Consider the following 25,966-nt stretch of genomic DNA (forward strand, 5'->3'; position numbering starts at 1 on the left):
TAAAATAGCATTAAAACGTTCAATTAGAGCCTTATTAGCTTTGATAATGAAATATTTTAACAAAATACAATAAAAGATGCGTAATAAATGTTTATTGCTTATATTTAACCTCGGGTCATTAATTACATTTGTTCATAATTTTATCAAAATCAGCCCAGCAGTTTAGCCATGAAAGCTTAACAGACAGACGCATTTAATAATATTAGTAGGGATTCGAATTTTTATAATATTGAACAACGGAGACAGTTCTTTCCGTGTCTCTCCGATAACACGCACTGGTGATAATACTAGTAATCAGTGCTGTTATCACGGGAGTCGCAGAGTTATCGCAGGCGCCGAGAAGACAGCACATTTCGACCAAGATGCCGAATCTCAGGATTCTGACCAATGTGCCCAAGAACCAGATCCCTGAGGATTTCTGCAATAAGATTATTCCGGTCCTAGTCAGAACTGTGAGGAAGTCGGCAGAAGTGAGTCGTTTTACATATCATTTTTTTTTTAATATGTCCCAATCTCAACCAATATTATAAATACGAAAGTAGGTTTTTCGTTACCTCTTCGCCCTTTATCTGCTTGTCCAATCTTCGTGAAATTTTGCATACATGTAGTAGAGAACTACGGAGAAGGATATGGTACCTGTCATCGTGAAAAAATAAATATTCCCTTGGGAAATCCACGCGAGCGAAGCCGCGGGCAAAAGCTAGTTTCATAATATAATTTTAATATAATTACTAGAATTGGTGTAGCTTCGAGCGGATTATTCGTGCAACTGTGAATACCTTGAAAATTTCGGGAAAGGAATTATGTAACTGACCAGACGAAGAACGAATTTGAATTGTGATGAATGAAAATAATTATTTTTTATGTAAATTTATATAAAGAAAAAAAACAATAATAGATTAGCACTTCTGGCATGATAAGGACCAACACCGTCAATACGTTTTTAGAGAATTCCTTCATATTTTAAATTTAAATGCTCATTAATTTTCGCATAAATGCTTGGACTTCGAATACACTAATACGAACTTTGTTCTCAATTAGTAAACGGTAGGTTTATCGGCTTTAGCCGTGGTATATATACAGGAAAACTGATTACAATAATGAATGACAAACGGCAATGCGAATTTTTCCAATGTAGGTATTTGCGATCTTTCATCTATTTAGGATTGCGTACCTCAAAAAGTAAAAACGGAACCCTTATACTTAGGATCACTGTGTTGTGCGCCTGTCCATTGACTCTGTCCACTCTACTAATCTTACGTATACTACTTCTCGCGAGTCAAAAGTTCTAAAATCCCATTTGAAGTTTTTGAAGACCCTGAATCCTGGACAGAAAAAGAATAACGTAGTTCATCCAAACTATTAGTTCTCAACAGGATTTGAACTGACTGGCGTCTCCCCATTTCAATGGACGTACCAAACGATTCTTTGTAAATTTGAAGGGTTCCCTCTGGATTTGTATCTACCATTAATTCCCCTAGCATCAAAAAGGACCTTTCCGGCTATTAAATACTAAATATTAGGATGTCACGCCAAATTCTTTGTTTTGTGGGTACAAGGTTTGACTGTTTCGCAGGCGACATGAAGGAGAATATTCTAGAACTACTCTGTCATCTTTATGGTCATGTCTCCTGGCTGTTTGCAGAAATTTTCGTGCGTGATCTGCGGGGACTGCCAGGTGGGATTCGGAGGGGACAACACAGCCCCCGGAGCCGTCGCCACCCTAGAGTCCATCGGCCACGTCGGGCCAGAGGAGAACAAGCTGGTCGTCAAGGAGCTCTCTGCTTTTATGCAAAAGGAAATCGGCGTCAATCCTGACAGGTAAAAGTAATTTTGCTATTTTTTCTTAACGAGTCGTAATGGCCCGTTATAATTGACGAATTATAAAGCACCATTATAAATACGGCCATACAAAACCATAATAAATTATACAACTATGTAGACAGAACCAACAGTCCGCGGTAGACTCGTAGACCTTTTTAGCCAGTTCTCAAAACGTCTTGGACCTCGTCTCTGCATTCAAATTTCTAATAAAAAATTATAGCTAGTTGGAGGACTTATTCGTCTAGCGTCTGTCCTTCTACTCTTTTCCGTATTCATAACTATTGTATGCGGATTTAAAAAACAATGATCTCTATTATTAGATTTCTCCTCAACAATTGAAAAAGTTTTATACACTTGATAAGTCCTACATATTTTTTTCACATACCGACATAGATACATAGGTATATCTCTTATGTGGATAAAATGTAAAAGCAAAGAATAAGGTGTTTTAAGTCATCACGATACTACAATACTGTAATTGTTACAGATTCTTTATATCTTACTATGATATGAAAGGATACAACATCGGCAAGGGAGGCATTACCCTCGAATATTTACAACCAGCTGAAAAAAAATAACCGAACTTAGATTACATAAGGGCCTGCGCTAAGAGGGCGAGGGTCACGCTCGGCTGGATAGTATCAGCGCCAATAGAATATTAGCGGTGATTCTGCAGGGCTCGGGCTAGCTGCGCGGCGGCAGGCAGAGGGCCCGTGGCTCTTGGCAATTTGCAAAATTGTTTTTTTTTTCAAGTCCATCTGGACTCCGATTCTCACGCAGTCGAAGTTTATTATATATTTTTTAAATTTTTTAAAACGTAGCTTCTTCATTCTCAAAATTAGTACCTATGAGTTTGATTTGTTTGGTCCAACATTTTTGAAAGTGAACTTACTGAACCATCGAAAAAAAAATTTGGAAATCGGAAAATTGGAAATCTGATGATGCAACTTTACAAGAAAGAGACCAAAAATACTAACGAAGCGCGACGCAGCAAGAACGGTGCGTGCTCCCGCCGCACGCAGCCGACGTCTATTACGAAGGCCCTTAATATTGTTCGCCTGGCTCTGTGTACATTGCAGTTTAATTATCTTTCCTTAAATACAAATCTTAAAAGCAATAAATACAAAACACTAAGCAATCTTTTATTTATTTCAGTAACCTAAAAGTGTTTTAACATCTAGTATCTTATCATAAAAGACAAAGCTTATAAAACTAAGGGAAAATCCAAGATTTTGCAAATTCAACATTGTGGTCCTTTTCTAAATAGTTATGTCAGCTCTATTCGAATTTTGACTGAGGATGAACACAATCGATCAAGCGGTGACTTTATAGAGAATACGTAAATGTTGTGGAATGATAAGATGATATCAACAACTTCACGGGGCTAAAGTACTATAAAAAATTTACCTTAAAAAATCTTTGACTTTGGTTTCAGATTTTTTATATCATTTTACGACGTACATGGGTCGAACATCGGCAGAGGAGGGATAACCCATGCATGAATGATACGTGCGCTAAGTTCATCGCCGGCCCCAGCTGACAAGTAACAAGCGTGTAATCCAGAAGGCTATGTTCGGATGAGCGTAATTAACACATTTCGACAGAATTCCGCGACGGCGAATTTAAGCTTTGAACTCATACATGTAACATCGAAATTGCTGAGCGATAGTTTTTTAGATTAGATCTACAATATAGACTAGTATAATTATGTACGAAGGCAAAGCTCAAATTCGCCAATGAATTCGCTAATTCCGTTCGAGCAAACACGGCTTAGGGTTAGCTCTGTATTTTTTTTTTACTTATGATCATGTGTTATTTATGTACTTGAAAACTTTTTTAATTTCAGAAACTTATATGTATTTTTACGTAAAAATCTTTCTTACCTCATGCTACTGACATACCTATATTAAACATTATTTCATTATAAGTTATCGTAAAAGGGAAAACAACAAATATTACTTGTTAGATCATATAACCATTTATATATGTCAATTATATGGTGGTATAGAAGACAAAGAAATTATATGAGGTATAACTCAAAACTTAACTTACTTATAACTCCGCTGGCTCAGCAATCCGAAGATCTTGGCCATCAATACTAGAATTGTTCACTCTTATTTATTCTGTCGCTTCTAACTCCTATTACCATAAGAACTAGTACTTAATTATTTAACTCCTCTTTAATAAATAACCTGCTTTTTAAACAACATTACGTCACAAAGGTGTTATTTATTGAATAAGAGACTTGAATATTAATTATATCTAATATTACCTACGATGAATGTAAACTGCATGAAATTATGTGTTGTAATATAATATAATTAATTGTTTATATTTTAGTATTTTTGTGCATCAATTCAAACATCAAATATTGTAATAAATAATGACGTAAGTTGTTACGCTAATTGCGAATGGTTGCGGTAATAATATACCTGTGTCTATCGAAATACAAATTATGTTCCTTGCATTTGGTCTCCACTTGCCCTGTTTACCGCCTTAACTACGACTCCCTCGTCGCTTACCCAAGCCTCGTCTATATTCTTCCAAAATTCCTTACTAACTCTTTTGTCCTCTTCCATTTCTTCTTCCCAAGGAGTAGCAGCCTTACGAAGAGCCTCAACTGGTTCCAGGACATTCCCGTCTTTCGCGGCTAGACTTTCAACAATATCTTCAACTACAGAAGAATCGACTATAGAAACTTTCCCTTCTAATTCAGTTAGTTCTTCAGTCTCTGGATCATCTGTCAATTGTTTTAATTTAACTTTTTCTACATCATCAATGGCGTTCAAAGCTATTCTGTCAGCCCTGGCTTTCCATCTGTGCAGATTTTTTATTGCCATCGCGTACATGGGCTTGGTGCTGGGTAGGATTTTACTGAGCACTGTGTAGCATGGTATGCAGATTTGGCTCAGAAACCCAACCTGGAAAAGGTGACGTCTTTATTTATTAATTTCCACACCGATGAATTGTAGATACAGTCTCTTTGTACATGTTTTATAGGAAAGGGCGGCAAACGATAGGATCGCTGACCGCTGCCCAGGAATAACTCCAATACCCGGGGCAAAACAGGAACGTTGTCAACCTTTCAAGAACGTTGAAATATCAAGGTTGATGATCCGGTGTTTTACGACCGTGGAAGAAAGTAAGAATGCACTCAGATATGAGAAGACTGTAATACTACTGCGTTACTATATGGCGATATGTCATAGCAAAAGCGACTTACAAAAATGAAAGAAATATACCTGGTTGTATAGACGTCCATAGACTGCAGTGACGACTACCCATCTCTCGCTTGCTTAATAATATAAAAAGACTATTGATTGAACTGACAATTAAACGTTTACCTGACTAGCGGGTTGCTCCTCCGGCTTGGTCCTGTCCATCATCGGGATGGGAGACCGGCCCGCGGCGGCTTCTTTGTCTCCTTGGTCGTAGAACTCTTCGAAGATTACCCTCACGGTCTTGTTCTGAATGTCCCAGGGCTTGGCAGATGCCGACAGGTCGGCTGCCGTCATGGATATCGCCATCGCCAGATCTCTAATGGATAATGACCCGTACTAATATCCATAGATACTAATATTATTAACGCGAAAAACTGTTTGTTCCGCCTTCACGGCTAAACTGCTATTTTTTCAAATACGTTATGCTTACCCTCTTATACAATAGGCTACTTGTCAAAAATCACCCACCAAAAGTGGGTATAGGTTGGAAGTAAGTTTGTATGAAAATCAAGTTAAAATTGACTATTGAACCCTGACTTATGTCATGTATATTATATGGTATATATGTAAATCAAAAAGAAAAGCACAAAATAAATTACTAAAAATATAAGGTTTCCATTTCGCCCAAAAAATTCAGGCGATATTTTTAATGCGTGAAACTTTTACCTTTCATTTATAGGTCTTCATGATGAAAAATGTTTTTTATTTGTTATATAAATATTTTTATTAGCTTACTGAAGAAATAAAATATTAATAATGTTCTTATATAAAATTTCAGCTAATATTTTATCTCGCAGAACTCGTAAAGTTATTTGGTTAAAGTCAGTATTGTCTCCGTGTCCCGTGCCATTTCCCGCCCCAAATAGCAACTAATCCCACCCCTCTTTCCCGCTATTGATAAATCATTATTTTCTGAGATCGTAAGCAGTTTTCATGGAACTGTTGATGCTACTAGAACTTATGGAATCTAAAAATATCATGTCTCACTTTAAAAAAATTACCAAGTATCAATTCATATCAGTCACTATTTTGTAAATGTATGTTACTTCACCTGTGGCTCGTGAGGTCCCAGTCGAAGCGAGTCTCAGTTTCCTTGAGCAGTTCCTTCATCTTGTCCAGGTTGGGGAAGAAGGCAGCGAGATCGGTCGCCAGGATAGCTTGCCTGATGAAGCCCAGGATTTCCTTATAGTCCTCGCCGGACATGTGTGAGAAGATGTTGTGCCCGTCCTGTAGGTGACGTTACTTAGGTACCTACTTCCTACTCCTGTGGCTCAGTGGATCTTAGCGATCGTAACAAGAGAGCGTTAGAGTCTTCTGTTCTGCGCTATAGTCCATTAATGAGTGGATAAATATTTGGGACAGTACACTATTGTGGTGGTGCCTTAGGATAGAACCGTACCTATCCTAAGGCATTCCCAAAGAGGGTTGTCGTCAGGCAGTCGGCCTGTAATACATCAGCCGGGTTTACGTAATTATAGAGTGGAATTTAAATTATAAGTACATACCTAAGGGAAATTTTCCATGTCAAAAAAGAGAGGAACGAAAGAAACTAAAGGTTTAAATTATCTCTATACCGATAATTTAAACAATGTTTTCAAGTGTTTCTGGATAGTTTGTGTCAATACACAAACTATCCAGAAACACGAGCATTACCCACCTGCTGCAGTATAGTGACGGTGATGTTGAAGTGGTGGTGTTCCAGCGTAGACGTGGAGTACATGGCGGCGAGGGGGGAGGCTGTCTCGCTCATGTACTTATTGGTGTAGCCGCGGTGGTCCAGGTCGTGGCACAGGCACGCCACAAACAGGGCCAAGCGCTGTACAACCATAAAATTCAATTACAACCACTAGCCTTCGGCAAAACTCTTTGGGAATACTGTTGTTATATTATCAGCTGCCAAAGCTTTGTGTTTCTTAGTCGCCTCGAAAACATCCACGAGAGGAGATATAGTGGTCCTACTCTAAGGCGCTTCTGCGTAGAAAGGTTTACCCATTGCACTATAAGGAGGTAAGTTTTTATCTAGATCAAAAGTTTTTCACTATTCTTACCATTTTGTAGTTAAATCGTTTTTTATCATCGCTTCGCAAAATGACATACATAGCATGCGCGACTGCCCAACCGTGGTCAAAGTTGTGATAAGGAACTGTTCTATAATTCTTCTTTACTGTGAGGATGAACCGCGTCACAGTCACCACATCGAACGAGCTCATATCGAACAGCTCATTGAACATAGTCAGTGCACATTGACATTTTTCAAACTCATTCAAACCATAAGGATCCAAATAATAATCATCCAAATCAACATCGACTGAACCTTTCTCAGCAAACAACGCTTGCACTTCGGTTTCTCTACAAGTGTTGTGGTAGCTCAGTACTTCCAACGCTACTTTATACTTCTGCTCTTTCCTCATAATCCTGTCGTACAAGCGAGCGTGGTGAAGCGCCAATCCAAAGAATGTGGAGAATATTTCAAAGGCCACTTCATCTTCGTGACCGAAATTCTCTTCCGAGCGCTTGTTGACCATCTGGACGACACCAATCACCTTGCCTTCCACCTTTATCGGCATACAAAGTATACTGACTGTCTTGTACCCAGTTGCTTCGTCAACTTCTCTGTAAAATAAAATCAATACACTTTACAAAATCATTGCTAATCCTAATTATAAAAATTATAAATGACAAAAGTAAGTTTGTTTATTAATACTCTCATCTGGAAATTTCACGTAAATATAGTGAGAAATTACGAAGAAGGATATAGGGTAGATGAGATCTTCACGCCAGCGAAAACGCGGGTAGAAGAAGCTTGTAAGTAAGTACAGATACAAATTACCAACCTGTTAAATCTGTAATCAGAATACGCGTCTGGAATATTCATGGTTTCCCCGGACAAAGCCACGTGTCCAGCGATGCCTCTGTTTATGGGTATCCTGATCTCCTTCTTCTCCATGTCCCGGTCCTGCCCGCGCTCGAATTTGAGGTCGAAGACTGTGGAGACCAGCTCGAAGCTCCTGTAGTCGACCAGGAACAGAGACGCTCGGTCGGCGTTGACTAGACGCTGAGCGAACTCCAAGATCCGCTTTATCAGCTGGTCCAGGGAAACCATTTCTTCGAATATCGCTCTGAAATAATTATTAAGTAAGTACTATTTAATCTTAAGCGCAGTAAATCGTGAAATATAGTCATAGATAGGGTTCCAGTGGGCTCGGGGTGAAGTTTATACTAATCTATTAATAATAATTATAATGATTAAAATAAACTGCATTTATCACGCAGTCATTTTCAATTGACTACTTAATAATCAACTGTAATCTTACTTCTGTGCTAATCTAATAGTAATGTGGATTTTTTTTTTCAGTTTAATTTAAAAATTTCAATGTGAATAAATGCCATCTCTCACTCATCGCATGTTTTCCGATTACGTTCAGAACTTTATGGCCTCAAAGTCCAGAGTGAATCTTAAAATGTTAAAGATTCTGCTATTATTTTACGGTCTACCTGATGTCAACCCTCGGGACATAGCATTTTATACGTATCAATAGTATGACAACTAGGTATTCCGACAACCGTGTGAAGTGGAGACGAAATCGTAGGAAAGCGGGCTCCGGGCTCCGACACTCCGACGATTGGCTGAGGAAACAATCAGATGAGAAAAAAAATTAATAATTGATGTTACTTGACGACGTCGAGCAGGAAGTCGGACATATTGCGCTCCTTGACGTTCTCAGCGTGGAGCGCGCGGTAGTGCACGGCCAACATGCCCCACAGCACCAGGCGCGCGCTCCACTCCTCGTCCGCCTTCTGGAAGCCGGCCGTCTTCCACATCTCCACCACGTACCACGTGGCGCCCGACCGCATCGGCTGGTACATCACCGGTTTCGGATCTTTCTGGAAATTGTTTCGGAGTTCATCTCTCTATAATAGTTACAAATGTTTACTACTTTTAGTTACTTATTTCTCTTTCCATCCAAAGGCATAGGTAGGTAAAGGCTGGAAGATATTTATTGCATTTGCGATAAGTCAACTATGACTCCTATGAAAATGGTGCAAAATCTATTATTTACCCCCCAAGCCCTAATGCCGGCTACACGCGCCGAATTCAGATGTCGACGTGAATGCACGAACGTAGCTTGTATGAGAGCTTATGATAAAACAAGCAATGTAAGAGGTTTGCGTCAAAGAGCGGCAAAGACATTGTAAACCATAGCCTTAATAATCTTTATAAAACATTGGGTTTTGAAAACATTGCTTGTCAAATTAATGCAGGTGTAATTCTGAAGTTCAGACGGATCTGTTTTTATGCCTATAATCATTTCAGTTTCTAAAAAATTGCAAACATGGCAAATTTTAATTATGACTTTTTTTATTTGGATGAATTTATTTATGGTATGGTGAATATATTTGAATTTCGAATATGTGTTCCAAAAATCAATAAATCCATTATTCATGCTAAATTTGACCCAAACAAATCAATAAACGAACCGTGCAAGGCTTGTAATTGTAAGTAAGCAAACTTAGGTGGTACCTTATGTTTAGTCCTGCACATCTTGTACGTAGGTAACCCCGGGAAGCCTGACGAGCATGGGACTGCCAGCCGTCTGGGCACACCTGCCCGAGCCATCTCGATGATACAGGCTGCCGTTTCCGACTCCGCCCGAGCAAACGCGATCTTCAGGCTTTTTTTTTCGTTCTGTACAATGGAAAATTCTTGGTTTAAAACATATTATACTACTTGTCATCGCGATATCAGTGACACGGTAATACAAAAATAACTCTAAGGCTATCGCGCTAATAATTTCAGCTAGGTTGTAGAAGGTTGCCAGATTGTTTACTGTCTTAAATAGTTCTACATAGATGTAATTAATTTGTTTATAATATTAAGGCAGGGTACAATATTTGGCTTTCTTTGGCGAACTATTTAAAATAATTGTCTCACAAATTTAGTATTTGTGAATTCCGGGACACCAAAGTTTTACTGCACACGGGACGACACACCACAATCCCGCACTTCCGGGCCATCATTGTCGTAGCCCTCAATTACCGTATTTTTTAACATCGGTCTTGCGAAAATAGAGACAAACGAAAAGAAAAACCGCCGTTGTCAAAAAACATGTTTCTCATATAGACACAATATGTTAGTAGTTGAACGAAATGATAAAAAAATTAAACGATCGAAGTTCAATTACGATCCAGCTACAGCCAGGAGTGAGCGAATGATAAATAAGAAAATCATTACGACACCTGCACCTAGATGACCGACATAAATGAAGCACTTACTTTGTCATTATCAACCACGAAGTACTGCACGACGCCGGGTTGGTGTGATCTGATTTTGTAAAGCCGGTACACGTCCACCCCGACGGCGGCGGTGACAGAGCCTGCCAACTCCCACACAAGCTCGTATTCAGACGATTTCTCCTGCAGCTTGTCCATATGGTCCTGAAATTTGATATATGTGGCATTGTGTTGACTTAAGGCTGTATTCACATAGTTAAATAGTTGATTGATCATATGAAATAAAAAAATTATTAACTTTATTCATATTTATTAACGTTCAATGTTCACACTTACAAAAGTTCGGCGAACTGGTCCGCGAGTGTGGAGTTGGCATTGGTGCCATCTCGTGGTCGGCTCATAAACTGCCCCATAGACCGTAAATTATGCCGACGCACTATCGGCAAACAGTTCGCCGAACTTTTGCACTTGCAATGAAAATTGCTGATTTCATAGAAGCCAAATCAATTTTTATTTTATTTTCGCGCGTCACGGAAAGACAGCTGGATGGAATTTGATGTGGTTTTCACAGTTGTTTAGATTACTTTAATAAAATGCAATGAAATAACAGATTTTATTTTGTTTAGACGGGAAATACACGCGGGCGAACCCGCGGACAAAAGCTAATCAATGATAAATGTATGGGAGGCAGTAAACCTAGTATCGTAGTTATTATCAGCACCTGGACTGATGACTGTAGGATAGAAAGTATATCATCTTACCATAAAAGTAAGTTTTCTCGATGTCTTAGCGTTACTAAGTTGCAGGGCTTGACCATTTACCTATAATTTAAACATATTTCGTATTAATTTAACTTTGGGAATATATACAATTTGATGTTTCACCACCGATTGGGGGGCTACCGTGTAATATAATATATAACGCGTACCACGTCATTGCGTCCCCATGTTGACATATCGTGCACGTGTTGTGTAAAAAAAGAGGTTTTTTTTACACGATGCTTTAAAAATATGGGATAAAGCTACATGAAGTCTGCATGTGAGCGTTAGTGTTGTTTGATTCATGGCACAAATACCGACTGTCTTTTTATTGGCCCCAATTTTGAATGAAATAGTTGTTGTTTTTCACGCAACATTTACAGGACGTCTTTTGATAAAATTTTGGGCACATTTAGAATAGTACGCAGCAGGGCACTTTTCATATCGATTTTCTTACGAAGTACTGTCTTTACTCACAGTCGTCAGCTTTAGTTTCTGCAGCAGCCATCTCTCTATGTCCTCTGGAGGAATCTTCTTTATCACGTACGCCTCGAGGAAGTCGCGGTGTCGGTCCAAATAGTTCGCTATTTCTCCCTCATCTGCAAAACGCATTAAACAGGCGTGCGTCAGGACCCGGGGCTCAATCGTCTTCCGTTGCGTCGCCGCAGCCCATTGCCGCTCCGTTGTTTTCCACAGCTTTGACTATCTGAATTATTCCGCGTTGATCCGTTGACAGACGTAAACGTAATGAAGGACGACGGAGCTTTGGGCGCAGTTATTTCTATATTTTCTTTCGTTCAGGTCCAACAACTGAACGATATTATGCAGACAACTCATCATTACAATCAGCAACGATATTTGACTCAAAAATATTAAATTGAGCATGGAAATGATTACTATAATTCAACATACCTTTTAATGTGTCATTTGTTGGAGTGCGTACTTTATCTGCAATAAGTTTAAAAAAAATAAACTTTTAACGAAAGTTTTATGGTTTTTAAAGAGATCATGTTCTATTAGCATCAGACGCGTTCCAAAAAAATCGTGTAAAAACATTACGCAGTTCGTTCGTTTTACAATAGTTATTAAAATGTTTATAGGAGTGCGGCGAGGCATTCAGTCTGGTACACCGGCTGCACACGGTCGCCAAAGTGTTCGCCGCTCTTTGGCGGATTCGGTATATATTGCTGAACTTTCATTGCTGTAAATAAGAACACTCATACATACTACGCAATGGTCGCGCATCACGTGGACATCTCAGTTCGGCGACAATGTGGAGGTATCCTGAATCGTTAATAGACTGACCATCAAATCACCTCGAAACTTACATTACCTATACATATGATGAACATATGATGAAAAGCTACTATTGTAATCTTAGTCAAAGTCACTTTAGAGAATGGTGAGAGGGAAATACGAGAAGGAATACCAATTATCAAAGAATGTGGTATTCTCGGGCGAACATTGACCGACAATGTGCAACCTAATCCTAGTAATGCATTACCTGTATAGATTTTTCAAGTAATAATCAGTATTTGTATACTTTCGAGATTACATTTGATACTACTCCATCATTTATAGCAGCAAATGCTTCCTCGTCCGTCTGTGGACGTCGTACAGAACGACTAAGGAATGAACTCTATCAGGCGCAAAAGATAGATAAAATGCTTAAAGTCTGACATATCGTAAAATCAACGTTGAATTTTTGAAATTTAAAAATGTATTCGCGCTTCATGACGTCGTAGCCCAAGATGCACAAAAACAAGCTCAGATGAGAGATAAAGGGACTTAAATACATACTTGACGATCTCTTCTTCAGAGCCTTGCGAGCAGACCAGTCTAAGTAGGGAGAGCTCTTGGCCACGCAGCCGAGGTGGTAGCGGGACCACAGCTGCTTTTCTGAATCGCCTGAAACGTAAATAAAAATTACTTATGAAATTCATTGGAAACTCGCCGCTAATACCGTGGAAGAAAAGGCCATGCAGGTTAAACTTTCCATACGGTCGACTTTTTACAACTAATTTTGTACTAAGCTAATGTTTGTTCTACGAGTTTTGGTTCTTTAAGTATGTACGTCCGTTTGTTGTATATTTAGTGACCCGCCTTCAACCTTATCTTCATAAGGTTTACCAAAAAGTACTGGTTAGCTGTAGTCAAGGAACAGGTTAATGATCTGACAACTAAGAGTGCTAAGGACCGTGCGAAGTGGCGAAGAACAGGAAAGCTGACCATGGTCAGCTTTAACTTCAATAAGCTTCAACGATTTGTAGGTGAGGACGCGGACAGAGGAGCGAAAGAGAGAGGTGATAATGCTTACCAGTAGGTGTAGAAACACGTGAAATAGGAGGCAGATGCTGGGGATCGGGCGACTTTGCCTGTGCCGGCGGCCGCGGGCGCAGCGACGGCTGGGAACACATTGTGATTCAAATCAACATTTAACTTACGATGATAGTATACATCACTTCTTGACGTCAAAAACGGTGGTATATAAATACTTTCCATCTTTACGTCTGGTTAAATTTTTTTTTTAATCTATCTGATCAATATTATAATAAAAACATTTATATAAAACATGTCTCAGGACAAATGAGGTATGACGCATTGTTACAAGCTTCTTGCTTTGTTTTTAGTTTGTGTTAATGTGGGTGAAAAGGTACAAGTTTATCGCACCAGTTCCCATGAGATTGGATTATTACGAAAAGCATAACCTAATTGTGTATCCAGATCGCTTTCCAACGACGGACCTCGTGAACGATTTACTGCACGGAGAGAGGAAAATCTTTTAGTATTAAATGCGAAAAGAAACATCTTTTCGCATTTAATACTAAAAGATTTTCCCTAAAGAACATAAAATCTAGTTCCCAATATGAAACACTTGTCTATCGGTTAAGTCATATTTCATTTATCTACGGTTAAATCTCTCCTTTTTTATATATATATATGAAACTTTTTATAGGACATCAAGGATAAGAGAGACATTTTTAGGTATTCTTTTTCAAAACGTTTTGTCGCGATTTGATTAACAGTAGCTTCACAAGATTATGCTATATTTAACGCATAATTACAGGTAACAATAAACATGGGAAATAATAGAAAGTGTGGCATTTTATAATTTTTTATTGAATATTTATATTTTAATTACAAATCCAATGTGAAACACTTATTTCTTCATCGCATCTCTGAAGGCGCTGACTGCCGCGGCCAGGGCGCTGACCAGCTTTTCTCCCTTGATCGCACAGGCTACGGACAGGTCCAGGAGCCTAGCATTTTGTTCAGAAGCGAACTTTCCCAAAGTCACTTTCAGTGTTGAGTAGTCGACAGCAGCTAAGTCTTTCAATGATGTCCACGCTTTGAGTTTCAGGTCGGAATTTTTTGACGATGACCATGGTTTTATTTTCGCGTCGGAAAATTTGGAATCATCGATCACATTGGCTGGAACAAAGGTCTTGAATCAACTTTCTACATATTTACAGTTATTTGGACTAGACTTATCATATAAAAGAATATCAGAAATAGGACAGTACAGACAGCACAGGAGTAGGAAATCGGAATTACGATTCCCAACTTGTGTCACTCGTGCTGACAAAATGTTCAGAAAAAGGACCAAACTCGATTTTAGGACGCAATTAGTGCGTAAAGTAGGCATCCACTAATCCGTATTGGCTTGTAATTAAGTACTTCAGTCAGGTAAGGGGTGGTTTGTCCAGAATATATGGTCATATCTGGATCTGGGGGTCATTGAGCGTTACAAATTAATGTATTTTTCAGACCGGGATTCAGTGTTCAAAGGCAAGCACAATCCATACTTACTTTAGAAATGTGAAAATCTGTCACGGATTTTCGGGACTGATTTTTATGAAATTTTGAATAGATATAGTTAATGACCTGATGTCAAATATAGCTATCGCGGACGGGCAACATCTGGTACCCATTATTCATACATCATTATATAAACACAAAAGCAATGAACCACTTACGTTCTTTCACCTGTCTAATAAAGTTTTCTGCGTGCTTCATGTTCTCTGTCGTGATTTTATGAATTGTCTTCTCCATCACTGTTTTGTAACTTACCATTTTTTTTGATAAATTTTGTGCGTTGTTACCAATGGACGACATTTCGAATACCTAACTAAAATAATCTAAATAATAATTTAATAAATTTTAAATCATCAGGACTGATGAGGCCACAAATTATTTGTTCCAATTAAAACTTTGAATTAGAATGTTGTGGGTTTTGTTGTCGAAATGTGGTCGATACTGTCAGAAAAATGAGCATACATTTGATAATAAAATAAATGTGAGTCTATGGAAAGAGGATGATACAAAAATAGTTTTAATTAATAGGTACATTATGCAAGATTTTTGTTTCTGTCCACAGATACAAGAACATTTCAGTAATGTTCTATATCTGTGTTTCTATCGTAGTAGTCTTACATTTAATGACTTCCAAAAAGCATTAAAAATAAACTATGAATATACGGTGTTTGTACTGAAATTAATTTAAAGGTAAGTTTTATTCAGTTTAAGGTATACGTATGACCCTATTACACATTATGCTCTTAAACGATATTTATGAATCTATAAGTTCCATTGAGATTTTACTACGTAATATAATGGTCATTATTTAGACATATTTTCGAATTACATTAAATTCATTTCAGTACAATATATATTTTCCGTACAATTAAGTATGTTAGTTTTTCATTTTTTGAAAGTCACACACCCGCCGTTCTGACGGATACGATTTATGGAGATCATAGATTATTGCTTTCTTGGTTTACTCCTAACAATGAAATTGTTATTGAAAATAGGTTTATCGTCTGTATCGCATGTATACTGTGACCTAATCGTAAACATTTAACCCGTGATCTAATTTGCTAACGATATTTATCTTCACTAGAAGCAAGTAGTGCCTCTGCGTGATGCGCGAACAAACATACAGACAGACGGAAGAAACACAAAAAAATTAAGCCCTCTCATAATTATTGTTCTTTAATATCTATTATGTACAGACATGTCGTCATGGCGCCCATGTCTGCAAGGTTCAAGTGGCATTGGGCGGAGATCCGATTGCCAAATGCCGCCAGAGAGGTGGGCACAGATCACCACAACTTGGGTTCCCGAAGAGCGCAAGCGTCGCGGTAGACCACGAACAAGATGGCGGTGTGATTTAGACAGGTTCCGGCGTGGTTGGCGACAAATAGCTCAGGTTAGAGACCTTTGGAAGACAAAAGGGGAGGCCTTTACCCAACAAGGCTATTAAAAAATGTAAAGACATAGCCCACTTCCAGGTTTATTATATTATAGGTTGTACCTATGTTTACAATGTTCCCTACATTGTGGCTCGCAGTGCTCAGATGATTGATATGGCAGCAATTAAGCCAACCTAATCGCACAGGCAATTATGGAGTCCTTGAGAATGGCCGCTCTTCGTTAGATTGCTTTTATTATAGTTATAAGATACCATTGTGGTAATGAAATGAAGGGTGCTTCTTTGTAACTAAATGTAACTTTCAATAAATAATAGGTTATTTATTGCAAGTTACTAAATAATCATCATGACAGAAAGTTAAGCTAGGGCCATCTTGACCACACTTAGGAGGAGAATATTTTGACTATTATTACGCCTAAACCTTTCTCAAGAATCACGTTATCTATTGGTGAAAATTTATCAAATTAGTATTGTAAACTTTGAATCATATATGTGTAATAGTTTTCATCGAACACCACTTGTTTCCGCGAAGGAAAATATCGTTGAGTAACCTGCACTATGGTTGGTATTTATCATTTTGTGTGTGCAATGGAACTACTCTAGTGAAGAAAGTAATTGTGTGTGATTTATTTCCACGTATTGACCACGACTCACAGCCAAGAGGAATACGACTATGAAGAATTGGGGCGCTATACCACTTATCAATTTTACTGCCGTGTTGCAGAAACATCGACTGTTCTTAATAGATTTTATTATCCTTGGTCATCTGGAATATAGATCTTTACTATTGAATATAATTTTATCGACAGGAATGTCAATAATAACTTTAATTAAATAGATAATCTCTATCAATATTGTAGATTATACGAGGTCAACTATCGATAGTAAAATTAGGTATCGATATTTCTACAAAAATAACAATTTGATAAAATAATTTCATACTATATGCATTGTATCCTGAATTTCCCGAACTTCGAGCCGTCGAGAGTTTCATAAAAAATTTGGCATAACAATTATAGTATTGCTCAGCCTATCCTTGTCATATAATACGAATGAACACCAAACAGCTCAAGATTTTTTATTAATATTTAAATCTAGTAAAGGATAGATAACCACTGGAGTTAACTCGCCTGTTTGTTGTACTTGCTGTACGAGAGACAATGCATACCGATAATGTTTTGGCCATTAGACTAGGTCTCATTATATAATACCTAGCTTTTAAAAGCGGCTCCGCCCGCGTCTTTTCCTCGAGAACAGTCCATCTTTCTGGGAGGAATACTTCCCTACGTCCTCGTCAAACTCTTTATTCCACATGGCAGAGGATCATGGCTATTATGTGGAATGTAACACACACGACTTCCTGGTAAATATTAATGTAGTGGTATACCATAGCTTTCCCCACCTCACACACGTCTCGACTAACAGGCTACAAATTTCAAAATAATTAGGATATGTATTATGTTACACAACATATAAACTAGTATCATTGAGTTAGTGTCCCATAACACAAGTCTCGAACTTACTTTGGGACTAACGATATGTTCTTGTATATTTATTTATCTAATAATTTACATACAAATCTACTCAAAACCATAAAATATAAGATGTTCATGTATTAGTTGTGCAGTTTGTTAATCTCAGGACGTATGATTATGATTACGTTGACATAGACGAAGCCGATAGTAATAACTTTATAACTCAACAGTAAACCCAAGAACAACCGTAATAGTTGTCATTGTATATACATGAGTTAGGTACCTTTACTTTTACAGGATGGTCCGAATCCATTGTAAATTTGTCCTGTTACAAATATTTTTTTACGTAAATGACTTTCAAAAGGAACAGAAATCTTTAAGCTTATTATTTAACAATGCTATCTAGTAATCTGGAGCCACACAAATTATGACTAAATTTGTTTATAGTCAAAGCACTTTGAAATCACTCAACTCGTCCCAATTTAGCCTCGATCATATCACTTGCGAACAGAATACGCGGGGTCGGGCGCGCAGGCAGGGCCGCAATGATAACAGTTACCGTCCTCCAATTATGCCAAAAGCTAAGTGTGTCAAAACTGATTGTTCCCTTTGTCTCCGGGCTGTGACTCCCTCTCATAAAAATATTAATAACTATAATATATAATAATAATACTTAATAACTAAATAAATGCCCGTGAATAACTTTTAAGAGACAACTTCGTCACACAACATTTGTTAAAACCATAGATGTATTAAAAATCATTAAATAATTTTTAATACATCTATGACTAAAACTCGTGATTTGGTAAAAGTATCCTTTATGACACCTTTTCGATAGCTTTTAATGAGGGTCAAACCTCGGGAGTCAACAGGAGTGCTAGCCATAACTATGACATTTTTATATCACTTTATTTCGGTTTCCAAATAAAATACAATTTTACCCGCGGATAAAATCTAAATGCCACAATCTAAATAAAATCTGAATAAAAATTAAATGCTGGCAATTTCTAGGAATAAATTGATTATTGCATTCATATCAGTTGGACGAGCTCTCAACGCTATCTGATAAGCGTCGAAAATTCCTTGAGTGCGATATCCGGGGGTCCATTGATGAATAGTTCACAAATAGTAGCTTCGCCCGGTCGCTCCCGTGGAATTTTTGGGATAAATAATTAGATAATTATATTTCCTACCCGTTTTTTGGACAAAAAATGTATATTGCATATTATTATTGTAAATATCTCGGGTTTTCAGCAAAGTATCGCAATGAAACCTATATCCGTTATACAACTGTGAACCACACCACATCAAACTACAGCCGTCTGATTAGGTTTTGCGTGCGCTAATAAGTATACAGACAGAATAAATATGCAGACAAAAATTATAAACAAATTGTTTTGGCTTCTATTAGTCCCATAAATTCTATAATAATTATTCTTTAATATTTCCTGTAATTGGGCTTTGTACAGACATAGCCCACTTACGAGTACAATACAGATTTATGCCAATAATATAAGTTAGTCGATTAGACTTCATGTTACAATGATCTTACCATCGATTTGTAGGTACTCCACGAAGTACTTATTAAATCCATGGGTCTTACACTTGCAATCCATCTTATTGAAAACCATAGATTTTTGTGTTCTTTATATCTGAGTCTCCTGGATTTAATGAGCACTACGTCGGAGTACCTACTAGGCCATGCTGTGTCTATAATATGGAATTAGCATGGAATTAGTAAGTACAAGTTATACAGTCAAAAATATAAAACCTTCGTCCTTCGCCGTTGAACTACATGCTGCGCATAGACATGTCAGCTGATGAGAAAAAAATGTCAAATTGACAAGTGCGAGTCAGTGACTGCCGTCAAATGGAAACTGCCATGAGCGGACGGTACGATGTCCAGCCTTGACCCGGCGCGCCCGCAGCCATGCGTCAATGGTTGGCTACCAGAAGAATGACATAAACGCTCACACGAAACTGATCGCCGGCTGCGCGTCCGGCGTCCTCACGAGGTTCTGCACGCAACCCCTCGACATCATCAAGCTTCGGACTCAACTGCAGAAGACCAACCCCAAGAAGGCGTACAAGTCGCAATGGCTCCCAACCACCATGAGGATCTTGAAGGAAGAAGGCGTGTTCGGCTTCTGGGCTGGACACAACCTTGGACAGGTCAAATTTTGAAATCATGAGATTAGATTTGGACTTTAAAATAAGAAAACCCTGACAGGAAAAGAACATATTGTGACAGCGTGGAAGGTTAGGTTAGGTTAGGTTTCTTAGTTCCAAAATAACCTAAAGAAAGGGAGTGAGCGTTTAAACTTTACATAAGAAATGTTTACATAAAACATATCAACAAAAACATGAAACTGGTTTTCTGGCCTCTTGTGTAAAGGGCGCGATTCCCGTTGGGTTTGGTCAAAAAGTCAATGGCGCTTTATCCTTACAAGTCCACCTGCCGCGTCTGTCTGTCTGTAAGGGTACACTCAAACTACACACTACCGGACGGATTTTTGTACAGTTTTCACCAATAGTATGATTTCTGAAGAAGGTTTGAGTAGGAAATAAATTATCATGGTTTTATCCGAGCGAAGTCCGAACGTACCGCTATTAAAATACTGTGCATAAATTAAAAAGTAAGTATTTTTTTAAATAATACGCGGGTAACTCCGACGTAAGAACTTATTGATGGGTTGATGTTACAGTTGCATTCAATCCTGTCGGTGAGCAGCCAGTTCTACGCGTTCGAGCTGGCAACCTCCTACGTCATGAGGACCTTCCACCCTAGCGCCACATATCAGTAACGCCAAATTTATAATTAACTACCTTAACCCTTTTGCTCCAGTAGTAAAAACAAAGTAAAAAGTATCAGTCGCCCTGAGTCCCATGTTTGTATTCTACGATAACACTACGCGACAATCTGCTTTGGAAAGTCCTAGCTTTAACGTTGGAGTTAAATCGCATCTATTGGTTTTTGCTAATGTTTATTTAAAGGCGTTTGATAGCAGAAGAACGAATAGCACGTTTAAACCATAAATATATGATGACTCTATGCCTTAAGAATCAAAACGTGGGCTTGTAGGAACGTAGGTAAGGGCTATCCGTCACCATATTTTATAATCACAATTCCGTCAATAGGTCCATCATACAGCTAAACTTTCGAGTTTATCACACTTCTTTCACATTTCCTTGTCTACCCCGCATGGGATGCAGCGTTAATAATACCCTTTTTTTCTAATAGCATAACATACTCGTAGTACACAGTCATAAACTCTTTATTTGAACTAAAATATAATCTAAATTGGCCTGAATTCTGAATTGCTTCGAGAAAAGGAAGGCACGGCCGTGCCGCTTTTTTTGCTCGACAAATTGTAAACTTCGTTTGCCAATTTCACATTTAATAATAAATAACGAAATCTTTGAGTTATGTATGTAGATACATACACCAATTATTGCGCACTCCTCTTTAAAAAGACTATTTCCATACAATCGCGTATGGATCAGAAACAGTATTTTATTTGTATTCCGTATTCGTATTAATATTTAATTTATATAGGTATAAAAATATTAGGTTTTACACCCATAGAACGATAATACGCGGCACCGCATACCTACGTGAATTTCTGTAATTTCTTACTAGCAGACAACGCTAGCAGGCAAGGAAACTTTGCCTAATCATGTTACTTATATGAAAATATGTTTACATTCTCCAGGCCGTACGTCCTGTTCATGTGCGGCATTTTCGCTGGCTGCTGCAGCACCACGCTGGTGCTCCCCATCGAGGTGATCCGAGTCCGGCAGATGATCGTCAAGGAGCAATACCATGGCATATTAAACGGCGCGCGCATGGTCTACCGCTCGGGAGGCGTGTTCGCCTTTTACGAGGGCCTGAGCGCGTCACTCATGCAGGTAGCATCCGTGGGATCTGCATGGTTAATAAAGATATCTGCTACTTATCCAGACATTTGAATCTGGCTTAGTATTTAAGTATAGATTTAACAAATCGTGTGATTTTGTTTATAAGTTTGTTCCTAATTCAATCTCGGTATTTCAGTCTATATTACAACTCTCCTGGCGTCGTAATCATATCAATCCACAGATAGAAACGTCGTCAAGGTCGTACAAGCCAACTAAGGAGCACAGTCTTGGCAGCTGATTATAGGCAACAACAGCATTCCTCAGGAGGGTTGACTTTTAAAAACGGCCGAATTTATTTCCTGTTCTTGGTGGCGTCACAACTTTGAATGGCATCTGAAAGAAAAACGCAAAGATGAGACAAGATCCACTGTCAAAAAAACGAACTCTATACTTCAAATTGACCTACGGTTAATATTTGTTTTCTTCTACTGATACCATGACTGTCTCGCTCGTACAGATGGGCCCGGCCGTGGGCATCTCCTTCGGCACGTTCAGCTACCTGCAGCCCCTCCTGCTGCACTTCTTCCACGAGAGGTACCTGGCCAACTGCGAGAACTGCGGTGACCACTCAGACTTCAACAAATATAGGTACGAGTGCTTTGAATATGAAAATTTTATATGTCTGTGGAGATTTTGTTACTCAACTTGGCTTCTACTGCACGTTTTAATTTGCAAACAAACCTGACATTGTTTTCATGTATTTCGAATTTTTCACGGAAATGAATCTACATGAAGCTGTTATTGCAAATGAATCATTCAATCTCTTATCAGATTCAGTAGGGGAGATAGAAAAAAATATGTGTATGAGCGAGCAGTGCGATGAGTATAACTATGTAAAGGAATAAGCTAGATATGGAAATTAATTCGAAAAGGTTGAGATAAATAGTCTCAGGCTGCACTGTGCTACAAAGAATGGGCATACTTAGAAAACTACAAATTAGTGCTACCTTGCGACTTTTGAAATTAACCCCTTTTAAAAATTTATGTTAAAAAAATTTGATACTTAATATGTACATAAATATTTTTCAACATCCTCAAACTTTTACATAAAATAGTACATAGTATCAAGTATATAATTAATTGTAGGCCGGAGCACATTCTGATGGCTAGCACGATGGCGGGGTCTGCGGCCGGCTTCCTCTCCAAGACTGCCACTTATCCCTTCGACCTGGCGAAGAGGAGGCTGCAGATTGCTGTCAGTACCACTCCAACATCTCACCGCCGTTTCTTGCTACCAAATGTAGTCTTGATGTAAATTTTTCAAGTTACAAGATTTTACTCTGCCTTGTGGTGGCGGTAATCATATAAATACTTTGTAAACGAGTCATCATTTCTTGTGCGTGGGTTTCCTGAATGAGTCTGAGACTTATTTGCCTTTTCAACACCGCACCAGTTGCGACAAAATACAAGACATTCCCGATATACTTCAGCAATTTCAATTTCAACATAAGAGATATCCAGCCGTGCGTACGTGGAGCTTCCTCTATATTATATGTCTTGGTCACCCATTGACTTAGTTGCGCATAGCATCACGTAACGCTGTTCGCTTCCGCTGATCACAATTTTCCTAATGGCGGCTATTAGGTACTGTCAACTGCAATGTTGTGTAAAAGCATTGATTTTAACATTTTGAGTCATACTCTGAATTCTAAATGCCTGGCTATTCAAATACTACATACAGCTTTCATTCATTCAATGGCTACACTATTGCGAGTAGTGTTGACTAGTTAGCAATATACTTTTCTTATGTTAATCGTCGAAATGCTGTCTTTATGTCTTATTAAACGTCTTTGTAAACCTGAGGCTTCGAATCGACAAGCTACTAAATATAAGCTAAGTAATTTATTGTCATAGCTGCTGTTGAGATACTCTTAACATCAGTTGGACTGAAAATTTAATTTTCCCTGCAAGTGAGCTCCCGATGACGCCTTCTCCTGCTTGAGTCGTAATAGCAGAAAAACAATAATTTGGATCAGTAAGCATACGGGCATGAGTAAAGGTCCAGGCCAGGCCATTAAGTTCTGCAGCATTTTGCCAACAATTTTGATGAATGGTAGTGGATTTGTGAGTGTCGCTAATTTTAAGTAGATAGGAGCTTTATGAAACCTTGTTTATATTTTAGACAAGTTTCAAAATCATTCATTTGTTGATTTCAGAGTCACCAACAAAATACTAAATATAAAATTCCAACAACTGCCAGAAAATTGTTTAAGTGTAGGAATCTGAATCAATGTATCTACAAAACTGTTAAGGTAAGTCCGTCTTTGATTATCTATTTAACTAAGTACTTTTACTAAATATCAAGCTTTACTTTACCAAAGTCACCTCCAGAAAAATCCCCAAACGCATCTTGTCTTTCACATGTGAAAATTACTCTCGCCTGGCTCTGGCAGAAGGGACAATCCCAAACAAACCTGGTTGAGGTCGTCAAGGATGTATACGTGCCAAAGGTCTGGCAACGGCCACCGCGCGAAGTGGAGACGAAAAGGTAGGAAAGCCCGGTTTCTTTCAGGAAGAAACCGGGATAACGCGCACATGAAAGAAACAGGCGCAAAAATCTGTCAAGTTGCGTCTAAATTGTATCTTTAATCGTCGAACTAAAACTACTTCTCATATAACAAACATAATTTAATGTAGATAAGTAGATAATGACTATATGACACGCGAATCACTCGAGGAAACTCAGTTGTGGTAAATAATAACATATACATAACATATAACATATACTAAACGCAGATGATAAAAAGATAAAAGTGTTATAATGATCACAAGCGACCACCAAGCAGATGGATCAATAATGGCTTGCGGGTGGATCTGTATACGGGTGTGTGTCCAAAGACCTGCTAGTAGGTTCTCTGAAATTGTAATGATCATCGTTTCAGCAAGAAGGCATCTTGGGGCTGTACCGCGGCTGGGGCATCACCGTGATCAAGGCGCAGCTTACCAGCGTGATGGCGTTCACCACCTACGAGATCATGTGCTTCTTACTCCGGGAGATGGACTTGTAGCCTCCAGGGACTGTGCAAAAAGTTCATACCGACGCGATATTGATGAAAATATTATCTAATCAATTAAATTATTATTTACATCATGTATCCAAGAAAACGCACTAGATTTATTTAAAAAAAAGCAAAATGAAAAGTTGAAGACAAATTCATGTTTCATTTCGAGTGCAACTGCAGGGTTAATACATTTTTTTTTATTATTTTGATACTTATTAAGAATTAAATGTATTTATGAATTAAATAAATTTTAGACATTTATATTTGGTAGAATTAACTTTTTTCTGTTTAACAAGGCATAACAAAAATTATAGCGTAATGAGCTACAGACAAATTATAGATGGAAGCATTTCTGAATAACAAATGCTTACGTCTATACATATAAATTAGGATACATAAATTAGCTTTAGTGATATAGGGACATTTGTTTTTCTTTTACAAACATAATATACCTACACACACATATACACAAAAAATTACATCCTATTGTTAATTGAATTAGGATTAGTAGTAGTACTACTGACTTTATAATATTAGCTGATGCACGCGGCTTCGCCTGCGAGATCTTATTACAACTAACTATTGAATGGCTACGTCTACTTATTTCGTTGTCGGGGCTCCGTTACGAGATGTTATAAAACATTTGTTGACATTTTTCTAAAACACATTCTTCACAGGAATGTCCAAGACACCAAGTGTTACCTATTACAACATTTGGTAACATGCTGTATGGGAGCACCATTACAAAAACCGAAACTACATTATTTTAGTTATCTTAACGCGTTTCTTGTTCTTTGTTTTTTACTGTATAAATGCTTTTCCGACTGTACTATTGAGCCGGCGCTCGTCTGTCAGTGGGTCGTAGCGATGAGCCCACGGGTCAAAACAAGCTCAGTTTTACGGCCAACGGCTTAATAATTATAGTACGTATCAGTTATTTATCCATACTTCCATACTAATATTATAAAGAGAAAAGATTTGTATTTTTGTTTTGCAAACTATGTGGCGGAAACTATTCCTATTCTTGGGGAAACCACCAAAATTTCAAATAATTCTGTAAATTTTTGCTGCTCTCCCATACTGTTAAGCTGATCAGCTGATCGGACTCTCGGAATGTCTAAATTGAAATGTTTCATTGTCGATATATTTTCCAAGTTATTGTATTCTATGTACAACATTGTGCAGTGTCAAAAAAAGTCCCATAATGGATGGATGTTAGATAACTTGGCATTGCTGTGAATGTGATTACCATAAAAAGGTGGTGAGGCCATCCTTGTCAAGAATCGTCGCTGACTGGGCACGAGGATAGCTATCATGTTTAGCA

At 38.1% G+C, this 25,966-nt stretch overlaps 3 protein-coding genes across 8 annotated transcripts; 2 read left to right on the forward strand and 1 right to left on the reverse strand.

Moving 5' to 3' along the window:
• The first annotated feature begins 289 nt into the window (after nt 1–289).
• Nucleotides 290–4,291, forward strand: LOC128683071 (macrophage migration inhibitory factor-like). 2 transcript variants are annotated; one of them, XM_053768288.2, is made up of 3 exons: nt 290–470; nt 1,646–1,821; nt 2,312–2,958. In XM_053768288.2, the coding sequence occupies exons 1-3, from the start codon at nt 363–365 to the stop codon at nt 2,400–2,402; spliced, it is 375 nt and encodes a 124-aa protein (XP_053624263.1). In that variant the 5' UTR covers nt 290–362; the 3' UTR covers nt 2,403–2,958. The 2 variants fall into 2 exon arrangements, with proteins under 2 accessions (XP_053624263.1, XP_053624264.1); XM_053768289.2 differs by lacking the exon at nt 2,312–2,958 and adding an exon at nt 3,260–4,291 and having other exon boundaries at nt 294–470.
• LOC128683069 (probable 3',5'-cyclic phosphodiesterase pde-5) lies at nt 4,278–18,690 on the reverse strand. Of its 2 annotated transcripts, XM_053768286.2 has the most exons (15): nt 18,006–18,690; nt 13,353–13,440; nt 12,836–12,943; nt 11,948–11,983; nt 11,513–11,634; nt 11,039–11,098; nt 10,320–10,481; nt 9,568–9,732; nt 8,719–8,930; nt 7,880–8,164; nt 7,094–7,658; nt 6,703–6,861; nt 6,097–6,272; nt 5,169–5,361; nt 4,278–4,745 (listed from the first exon to the last, which is right to left on the reverse strand). In XM_053768286.2, exons 1-15 carry the CDS (start codon nt 18,033–18,035, stop codon nt 4,278–4,280), a joined length of 2,829 nt encoding a protein of 942 aa, XP_053624261.1. In that variant the 5' UTR covers nt 18,036–18,690. The 2 variants fall into 2 exon arrangements, 1 of the variants encoding a protein (XP_053624261.1); XR_010370332.1 differs by lacking the exons at nt 4,278–4,745; nt 5,169–5,361; nt 6,097–6,272; ... (9 more) ...; nt 12,836–12,943; nt 13,353–13,440 and adding exons at nt 14,326–14,467; nt 15,013–16,253 and having other exon boundaries at nt 18,006–18,281.
• Nucleotides 18,691–19,567: 877 nt separating this feature from the next.
• LOC128683283 (mitochondrial thiamine pyrophosphate carrier-like) lies at nt 19,568–24,903 on the forward strand. 4 transcript variants are annotated; one of them, XM_053768733.2, is made up of 7 exons: nt 19,568–19,894; nt 20,428–20,522; nt 21,436–21,631; nt 22,098–22,228; nt 22,727–22,891; nt 23,797–23,892; nt 24,527–24,903. In XM_053768733.2, the coding sequence occupies exons 1-6, from the start codon at nt 19,661–19,663 to the stop codon at nt 23,864–23,866; spliced, it is 891 nt and encodes a 296-aa protein (XP_053624708.1). In that variant the 5' UTR covers nt 19,568–19,660; the 3' UTR covers nt 23,867–23,892; nt 24,527–24,903. The 4 variants fall into 4 exon arrangements, with proteins under 4 accessions (XP_053624708.1, XP_053624707.1, XP_053624706.1 ...); XM_053768732.2 differs by having other exon boundaries at nt 19,569–19,894; nt 24,523–24,903; XM_053768731.1 differs by having other exon boundaries at nt 19,569–19,894; nt 22,727–22,835.
• The last annotated feature ends 1,063 nt before the right edge of the window (nt 24,904–25,966 follow it).

This window comes from Plodia interpunctella, chromosome Z (genome assembly GCF_027563975.2).
Source record: "Plodia interpunctella isolate USDA-ARS_2022_Savannah chromosome Z, ilPloInte3.2, whole genome shotgun sequence".
In the NCBI taxonomy this organism is placed as follows: domain Eukaryota; kingdom Metazoa; phylum Arthropoda; class Insecta; order Lepidoptera; family Pyralidae; genus Plodia; species Plodia interpunctella.